Raw genomic sequence first — 10,283 nt, forward strand, 5'->3', positions numbered from 1 at the left:
CCATGCTTTTCTTGATTGGGCTGTTTTTGTATTTTATTTAATTTGGTTGTTTTCTTTAGGGGTTTAAGAATTTTTCCAAGTCTGCAAGAGAACTAGTAGACCGAATGAAGAAGATTGATAGTCCATGAGGAAGTAAGTTTATCCATTTGTCTTTGTCGTTACAGTTGGATCTGATTTTCCCTTTGCTTTTAGTCTTTTGAACTGCATTTATCATGCAGTTCTACTTGTGTCCGTGGTACCTTGCAGTATATTATACTGTAACCATGCTGCCATGCTTGCTAATATTTCTGTCAACTTTTTCCTATGTATTGTGATTTGACTACATTGTCTTGTGTGTTGGGTTTGTCTGTACAGGAAGATGGGAAGGCCACCTAGCTCCAATTCTGTCGATATCAGGAGTGGGAGGCCACCTGAGCATGTTAGAGCAGAACATGACATTGCTCAAGCAGAGGGTCGCCTTTCTTGATATTGCTAGGATTTGTGAACTCTTTGTGTGAGTGATTGAAATATTTATGTGTTGATAATTTTAGTTGTGAAGCGTGATGGTAATTTTCATAACAAGGATGACTCAAAAGTTGTTATTTTTTGCAGCTTGCAACAAAAAAGAAAAATGACAATCCAATTGAAACCATGGATGAAGCATATGGCATGTATGTATGTCTGCACCAAGTTCTCTTAGTAGTAGCAGTAGCTGTAGGCCACTGCATATGTAAACCAAACAACTTAAATATTTAGTTATGTAATTGCAGTTTGATGTAATGTAAATTGCAAATGTAGGGCACTGCAATTTTAGTTATGAGCACATGCAATCCATGTTATATCAAGTTGCGGCCCAGTAGTTTCTTCCAATAGCCTCAGATAGATATATTTCATTGTAGGTCTAAAGATATAATAGTACTGAATTTACAATTGCTCTATTACTAATAAATTACATAAATTATTTGGCCACTGTAATTGCAGCTATTAGCATTCCATCTCTTGTTTTTGGTTTTCTCAATTCTTGACTTTCCCCTTCTTTGGTTTGCTTGCTGCACTTGCACTGCTACTATTTATTGGTGTTGTCAACATCTCCTGCATGATAATATCAACAACATTAGATGAATATACATATGAAGAAGTGACATCTGTTGTTGTAGTGCTAACATTTACTTTTTGCCTATGTTTCTCTGTGTTACCTGATTTTCTTTTCTTTGTTTTTAGGCACAGGAGGAAGATGCTTTTTTGGCATGTCTTGATGTTATGCCCTCCTTCACGACAGTGTGTACAGGTAAAGTTGCTTTTTGCTTTGATTCTGATGTCCTCAACTATTCCTATTTGCTTGGTCACTTTCTTGGGCCTTCCTCTTTTCTGAGCATTATTAGGGTCTTGCAAAAGCATTGCATCACTTTCTTGAGCTGATTCTGTTTGAGGTAGTCTGACTGCATCATTAGCATCTTGCAAAACATTAGTACCACTTTGTTGAACAAATTGTGATTGTTGCAGTCTGACTTCATCTGCTGGTTCATTGAGTTTTCTTTGCATTCGCTCGGCTTCTTCTAGAACATAGTTGAATGTTTCCATTGTTCTTGATCCATCTGAAGCAATATTGCTCAACTTGTTTGACAATATGTTGTGCCTCAATGGCCTGCTCTTCTCAATCTCTATTTCTGGTACAGTATTCTGCCTTGTCAATTGTTTCCTCTCTTTAGCCCTTCATCTTTCAATGAAATAATTGTCATCTAGCTGAGATATATTTAGGCTTGTGAGCAACTTGATGATATGGCAGCATATTATACCATCTTTTTCAAATTTGCAACACAGACATCTATAGTTTTTCTGTGTCAAGTCTACTGTCACAATGTATCTCCTTGTTCTGAACTCAAACTGCCTATGGTACTCTGATTTTAACACTGCATAAACTTTATCTTTCTGGAGTTTGTGAGCCTCATACTTTGTTGCCAATATGAGCTCCTTTTGAAACTTGAAGAGTATCTTTATGTTGTACAGCCTTGCAGCCTGCCTTTCGAACTCATATGCCGTACTCAACCAAGGCATTGATCTGGTTTTAAAGTCCTGTTCTGCTTAATTCTTTTCTGTTGTATCTGAAATTCTTTAGAACTCATTCATAAATCTCATAATACTATACCTTGGTGTGACATCCAGTTTGAATAATGCATTTGTGCCTTCACTTCTCGCTGTAGAGTTGATGAAAGGAAAGAAATGCTTCTTGAAGTAACATGGAACAAAATTTTCCCTATTAAACCACATGTCATCAAGGTATCTGAAGCCATCGACATCATATGTTTGTGGCAACTTCTTGTACAAGTACTCAAACTCTGTTTCGGTCAATGAGTTCCTAAGAATGTCAAAGAGATCGTCATGCAGCTTCTTGTTCCTTTCTAATGAAAATATCTTGCCACCTTTCTTCTGAGCTTTCTTCACAATGTGGAAGAAGCAGTTCTGATGAATAGTGTCCTGTAGAACATTTCTGATAGCAGCCTTCATTGCTAGGTCCTGGTAAGTGATTATAGTTTTAGGGTGCTTTCCTCCCATACAAGTCAGCATTGTCTAAAACAACCACTCAAAAGTTTCTGTAGTTTCATCCATTATGAAAGCGCAGCCAAACAGGCAATTATCCCCATGACCTGTAATACCAACAATTGGTGCAAACTTGAGGGAGTACTTGTTTGTGTTGTAGGTTGTATCAAAACTGATGCAATCTCCAAATTCCTCATAGTACCTTCTGCTTGTACCATTGGACCAGAAAATGTTTTTCACTTTATTGTTTTCATCTATGGAAAACTTGTAGAAGAACATTGGGTCCTCAGCCTATTTCTTAGAGAACCAGTCATACACTTGCTGCATGTCATTATCCGATGTTGCCTTATTTATCTTTGTCTTCTCGTTGCTGATATGTTTCTTGTTGTATGGAGTGACATCCCCTCTTATATAAGATAGGACTGCCATAATCTTCCTATCTAGTAGGTTCACTTTGTTGAATGTTGCAATAAGTTCCTTCTCCATTTCAGTCATCCTAATCTGTGAAAACAGTTTATTCTTCTGATCCTTGCTTGCAAACGCATGATTATGCTCAAGATTCAACCTGCTTATTGTCCATTCTCCATTCTGTAGTGTGACAACAAGTTCAGCGGGGCACTCGGTTGGTACAAGCGTACTTGTTTTCCTTTTGTTTGGCACAGGATTAGGTGTTGGCGGTGTACTAGAAATCTTCTTTTTGTTCTTTCTTGCGCTTTGGACTCCTGAAACAGAAATCTTCCTTTTGTTGTTTCTTGTGCTTTGTACTCCTGAAACATCAGTGCTATCATCCTCCTTTCTCTCACCAGACAAGTTACACTTGTATGTGACCCTTGTTATCTCTGATAATTGTGTAAGTTCTAGTCCAGTGTCATCACATCCAATACCCATTTCCCTTAAGAAGTCTTCATCTCCTATTTGATGCAGTCCTTCGTTGTGAACCTGCATAAACATGCAACAAACTATTATTTTTATGTGTAAGAAGATCTTTTGCATTGCAGTCAGCCAGTGGGCAGTGCCATTTGTGGTGGTCATCTAAACTTACAACCAAAACAAACAAGCAAAAAAGAAGGGTGTCTGCCTCTATGGCAATTCTGTCATGTGCAAGGAATTCCACAAGCTGATTAATTTGTGATCAAGTTGCCTCTGAGTTCTTTACAAGTTTCCCCAAGATCCTATACAAGTTACCTCTAAATCCTATACTAGTTGCCTCTGAATTCTATACAAGTTCCCCCTAAATCCTATACAAGTTGTCTCTGAATTCTATACAAGTTGCCCCTAAATCCTTTATAAGTTGCCTCTGAATTCTATACAAGTTGCCCCTAAATCCTATATAAGTTGCCTAGGTTCATAACACATTGTTCTTGTAGTCATCAACCACCATGTAGGCATGGATCCCACTAGATTTGCTCTATGGTCATTGTTATGATTTGTGCTACCACTTAAATGCAGTTTACATAACTCATGATGTAGCATCCTACTCTTAAATGCAGGTGAATGTCTTACTAAATTTTTTAGGCTCTGTGAAAATGCAAATGTGACTTTGACATACTACTCTGTTCCTCACTCCTTGATGGGCTTATAATACTAGTAATTAGTTTGTATATATACATGTATTTATATAAGTAACAATACGTTACAGTTGCACTATTTGAAACTTGCAATTTTCATATACTTGTTTTGTAATTGTTGGAGACAGATAACTGGAAATCTAAATCGGTTTGACAAGTGTACTTTACTTTGGATAACTATAGAGCTATAGCAACAGCAACAAAGAAGACAGAAGCAAGATGGTTATGGTTCAGGTGTTTCAGTGAACTGATGCAATGAGAAAAAGGAGATGAAGGCAAGAAATAGAATAATCTTGCTGGTTAGTACCTTTTTCCTAGGCAGATCATATCCTTTGCCCTTGTTCATCTTTTTGTGTTTTACCTGTGCATTTATTCTCTAATTTTCGCTGTTCTCTCCACTCTAATTCCCCTTTCAGATCCAGATTGATCGGGGGTGGGGGCGTTTCTTTCTTGCTGGAGGGTGTAGTGGCAGAGCTGTAATTTCTGTGTACTGTTTTATTGGGCCGAATAGCTGCTTATCGGGCCGAATGAGTAGTTATTTGATATAACGGGTATCGGATCTTGCACCCGTTAAGGTTTGGCGGGCCCGGTAGCTGCTTTGGTTGGGTTTGCGGGTTCATTTGCGGACCCGTTTTGTTGCCTGCTACAAAAAAAACTACAGAGAACAGATCTGACCCTTGGATGCAGATCCAAGAGCCCTGGACGTCGCCTGAGATGGTTCATATATTTCAGGCGACTGAAATATAGCAACTTCCTTATTTTAACGAAAAACTGATGTGCTCGCCTTATTTTGTATTCTGAGATCGGTGGCAGAAATCATTCCAAAACATGTGCACGGACTTCCTCACGAGTCACGATTATTCCAAAACATATGCATACATGACACATCTACATAAAATGGAATAAGCTAATCTCTGTTGATGAACTCCACGCCCACCAACGAGTTGTCCCAGGCCTGGCTTCCAGCTCGTTGCATCTAGCAGCTGCCTGTGATAAATCGTTGGTTGCAACATGCAAGCAACTCCGATCCGATCCTCCATGATTCGCTCGATCAATTTTTTTAACCTTGCTTTGATCTCGCTAACGAACAACTCAAAATTCGGAGCAAGACAAGTGAATCAGTGATGACATGAAACGTTGTTTTGAACACAAGAAGCATGATTCCGGCTTTGATATTTATTATTACTTCGTCATTAGCTCGAATAATACTAGTACAATTGCAATAGCAATAGTATGTCTGCCCAAGTGTCCAAGATAGCAGCGCCCTCCAGTAGTCCACCAGCTAGCGATTACGTGTAGTCATCAATGGCACACCGCGAGAGTGAGGAGAGCCATGTAGACCATGGGTTAGCGCCACCTCGACCACGGACCGTGCTGACATACGCACCGTGCGCCAAAGTATATCATGGGGACGATGGCAGGGCCAAGTGCGCATGCATGCATGTCGACCATGGAGAAGTGTTGCAGCGTTTCGGTGTCATGGCCTCGTGGAGGAGCTTCTGCACATTTAAGGTAATGGAGTGAGTGACTACTCGGCTGCCTCATTCAATTGTAGATGCATTTTATGCCACTTTTAATTGTATTCACGGGAGATCATGAGTCAACGTGACCGACCTGGCTTCACCAAATCTATGTTGGCATAAGCATTATATAACTAAGTCATAAGTATTATTTTATTAATTATTAAGCTATTATTCGCCATTAAAGCTAGCTTGTAACCAAGATTTATTTTGGCAAACATAGTCGTTGGACCTTGGAAACTTGTAAAGTAACTTTGCATTTTACACATATAAAGTATTACATGCTCATAAACAAGAAATCTAGTAACCACAAAGTTACATGTTACTATGACAATAATCTAATTCTTTTTGCTGGGTGTGTTGATATTAAGAAATCCACAGAAGTATATTTTTTAATCGGATAATGGTGTTGTGATATATAGTGTCATCTCCCTATAAGCTTTCTCGTATAAGTGTGAGTAATTGTTCTATCGATATAGACTGGCTCACTACGGATGCTTGGTCCAGTGGTATAACTAACCATTGCGACTATTCATCTTGGTGTGTTAATTTATATAGGAGAATATATAGAACTAATAATATTTTAAGATTACTAAGCTCTCGGTCAAGAGAAAGAATGTTAGGATTGATGTTAGCTGGTCAATGACTTGACTGATTCTTAGGAGCTTAACAAAACTTTTTAAATCTAGGCCCTTGATCGGTGTAACATCCCGGATGTTAAAAAGAAATTGAAATTTTGAAATCTAGGCCCTTGATCGGTGTAACATCCCAGATGTAACCCTAGTTGTACCACGAAGGAAAGTTGTACTCAACTTTCTTAGGTTAGTTTACGTTCTATTATGCACTTGTGTGTTTCATCATGCATTCCATCGTATTAAGTAAGCATCATTTATTACGTGTAGAGAGTGAGAAGACTCATGTTGATCAAGTTTTGGAGAAGGTCCATCCACCAGTGGTGTTGGTGCCTAGTCTAACTTCTGGATCCTCTATGAAATCTAACCTTCTCTGCAACGCAGGCAAGCCCCGAAGCATAAACCCTTCTCTAGTATTTATAAATCCTTATGACACTTTAAGTCTTATGAGATGCGCATTAAGTGATTAGAAGTTGGTTGAATACCGTTGCTGCATGATTACCTTGATTCAGGTATCCTTAGTTCTACCATGTTAGTATGAGGAGGTCAATATCTCTTATGCTTAGTAATGCTTAGACTTCAATAGAAGTCAAATGATGGTTTCATCGTTTGCGGGGAGACAGGTTTTACCTAGCTCTTCTCGGCTCTACTTTTGGGTCACGAGAATACCATGATACATGTTAATATTTAATTTAAGACTGGGCGAGAATTGATGTTAAGGTAAGTATTCTTGGGCAGACAAGTTCGCCTGGTCGTGCTCATCCCGCCTGTGTCGATTAAGGACCGATCGTTGTAGGGCCGCTTGTGATCATGACTTGTAGTACTGGCCACATACTCCGGTAAGCCTGATACCTCGGCTATTCCATTATGTCAAAAGACAACTATGCACTAGGCGAGGGAGATGGTGAAAGTAGTGTGTACCCATCCTGTGAATCCACCAGGAGTGACGCAGGAGGTGGAGTACTGTGCTCTTGGGTAGCGTAGACCGGTTCATGTTTTGGAGGATCCGAGTGAAGGTTGATATATGTAAGTTCAAAACCGGGACCTGCATATGTTGTGTGGTAAGAAAACCCCAACTGAGCCAAATCGATACGAATCGCCGTTTGCTCCACGGTAACAGGAAACACGATCAACTGAACTGCATCGTAGTTAATCAATGAAACATGGTTACTTATGAATATGAGATGAGATGACTAATGAAGTGATTGAGCTAGATCAAGTGCAAATTGGATACTGGTAATGACTTAATACACAGCTAAAACATTGAAAGTATGGATCTACTTGTAGTAAGCTTTTCTGCAAAAGTCGTTCTTACTTCCAACTTTCCTTTAAGCCAACATATGCCCTTGGAGTCTTTTCTTTTGGTCGGATCAGACTTGTTGAGTACCCCTCAAGTACTCAGGGTTTGTTAACCCCTGTTGCAGGTGCTGACTAGTGCTGTTAATCAAGGACATGTTGGTGGGCTCGACATGGTCTGACTGTCTCTTCTATCTTAGATGTTTCACCTAAGTCTCTTCCACAACTCTACTCACCTTTTGAACTTAAGTTATGTTTTGACTTGAACATGTTTTATAAACTTATGTATGTCTTCCGCACTCTGATGTAAGTTAATTTTTATCAACTGTTGTAGTATGTTGTGGTAACTCCATGTTGATCCTGTATGAGTTGTAAAATATGGATGATTCAGGGTTCCCCGAGGACACCCGACAGACTACCAGAGTTATTTGGCTCTCGTGTACAGCAGTCAGAGGTCTTTGGGATAATAATAGGTGCACGTGGGCCATATAATTTGGGTGGTTCTGCCACAATCGGTGGGTCCGATAACTAACTAATGGGCATGGCCCTAGGCCACATTGAACTATAAGCTGGGGTCATCTCTGTGATTAGAGGATGATGTGAATAGGTGCTAACCAAATCTAAGACCAACCGATTAAGGTGAGTTCGGGAGTGCTGCTGAAGACTTGAGCGAGCCGCCGACCACCCTCCAGTGCCGATGTCCACCATCTCCCCTTAAGCACCGGCGGTTGTCTGCCGCTACGAGCATGCACATTAACTTCAACAGCCCTCTGGGCAACTACGTCCATAAGCATGCACATTAACTTCAGTAGCCCTCTGGGCAACTACGTCCATTGGTCAGTCAGTACAATTCTAAGTGCAATTAAATGTTAAGTACGGATTAGGTGTTCGTGCGATCAGGCTAGTACAAACACATGAAGCTATGAGGTACAAAATTTTGGTACCTATCTTGCAACAGTCTCTATTCCTAACCAGTAGAAAGGATATCGAGAGTAGACATGTAAAAATAGTCATCGTGCATATATATTCCCCTCTTTCTCAAAATAAAAAACGCGAACTACCAAACTGGTTCATAAATCCTCCCTTCAAATAAATGCTCTATCAATGTATATTTTATGGTGAATTTAATCAAATTAATTTGCAAGTGCACATGTTGATGTGTTCTACTATAAATTAGTGAAACTTGGGAAATTTTGTCTTAGAGCAAATCTAGACAAGCATGCTAGAAAGATATAGTCCTAATGTCTTTGAGTTCACTGAACCTGAAAAATATATATCTCCTTTTTCTCAAAATAACAAACGTGAAAATTTCTTATTGATAATTAAAATTTAAAATACACTCTGCAAAAATACAATCATTAAGAATTTGTAACAAACTTATTTGATATTTACTTAAAATTTAAAATATAACTCCACAGAAATACAATCATGAATCGCGAGATCAAACACAAGGGGTATATTCCATGGATGCGGGCTTGAGCTCCATCCATCAGCTCATCGGCTTAATTAATTAGTTAAGGGGGCAAGTGAAGTCCTTCGGGCAACTCTTGCCGCAGTTGTTGAGGATGAGCTCCAGGCCAACGGGCACGCTGACATGGACGATGCCCAGGACGTTGGCCTTGATGGCAGTGCAGAGGCACACTGCGGCCTCGAGGTCCAGCAACCCCTTCAGCAGCGGGCAGCATTCCTTGTGCTGGCCCAGGCCAACATTGACGACGCCGTCGAGCACGTTGGCGCACACACTGAGCTTGAGCGCGTCGATCGGGCAGCGTCCCTGGCTGTGCGACGGAGGGGGTGGTGTCGGGACAACTGGGCCCGAGCAATAGGGTTCGCAGCCGTGCGCGGCGGCAGCCAGGAGGAGGCCGAGGGCAAGGAAGAGAGCAACCTTGGGAGCCATTGGTGATGGATTATTACTACTACGGTGTGAGCAGGAAGTGGTGCTTTAGTGCTGCACTTCGTGCTCTTGTGCTTTGGGATGGTCTTCTCATGCTGTTTGGCTGGGTTTTTATAGCTGAACGATGGTGTGGAAGGTGATGCTTTAGTGATTGGCTTCGTGCATCATGCAGCATGGATAATCGGCAACACGTGTGATTTGAGTGTTGCCTGGTTGTCCTGGGATGTGCCAGTTATGAAGGAGAGATATGGATCGGGATACAGAGGAAGCAAGTTGAGAAACCATGCCAAATACACTCAGCGTGCTAGCTACTAGTGATGCATGAATTAGGAGGACTCTTATGCAATATATAAAAAGATTAATGCAGAAATACAATAGTGCTAGCTGGAATCATTATTTCAAGCTGCCAAGTTTATTATTTTAACGAAATACTGTTGTGCTCGCCTTATTTTGTATTCTGCGATCGGTGGCAGAAATCATTCCAAAACATGTGCACGGACTTCCTCACGAGTCACGATTATTCCAAAACATATGCATACATGACACATCTACATAAAATGGAATAAGCTAATCTCTGTTGAACTCCACGCCCACCAACGAGTTGTCCCAGGCCTGGCTTCCAGCTCGTTGCATCTAGCAGCTGCCTGTGATAAATCGTTGGTTGCAACATGCAAGCAACTCCGATCCGATCCTCCATGATTTGCTCGATCAATTTTTCTAACCTTGCTTTGATCTCGCTAACGAACAAATCAAAATTCGGAACAAGACAAGTGAATCAGTGATGACATGAAACGTTGTTTTGAACACAACAAGCATGGTTCCGGCTTTGATATTTATTATTACATCGTCATTACGC

The 10,283-nt window shown here is 40.5% G+C and overlaps 1 protein-coding gene across 1 annotated transcript; it reads right to left on the reverse strand.

Annotated features, from left to right (window-relative positions):
* Positions 1-9,043: 9,043 nt before the first annotated feature.
* Positions 9,044-9,485, reverse strand: LOC136486845 (cortical cell-delineating protein-like). Its single transcript, XM_066483881.1, has one exon. The coding sequence runs from the start codon at positions 9,428-9,430 to the stop codon at positions 9,044-9,046; it is 387 nt and encodes a 128-aa protein (XP_066339978.1). The 5' UTR covers positions 9,431-9,485.
* Positions 9,486-10,283: the final 798 nt, after the last annotated feature.

The sequence above is a fragment of the Miscanthus floridulus genome, chromosome 1 (assembly GCF_019320115.1).
Source record: "Miscanthus floridulus cultivar M001 chromosome 1, ASM1932011v1, whole genome shotgun sequence".
In the NCBI taxonomy this organism is placed as follows: Eukaryota; Viridiplantae; Streptophyta; class Magnoliopsida; order Poales; family Poaceae; genus Miscanthus; species Miscanthus floridulus.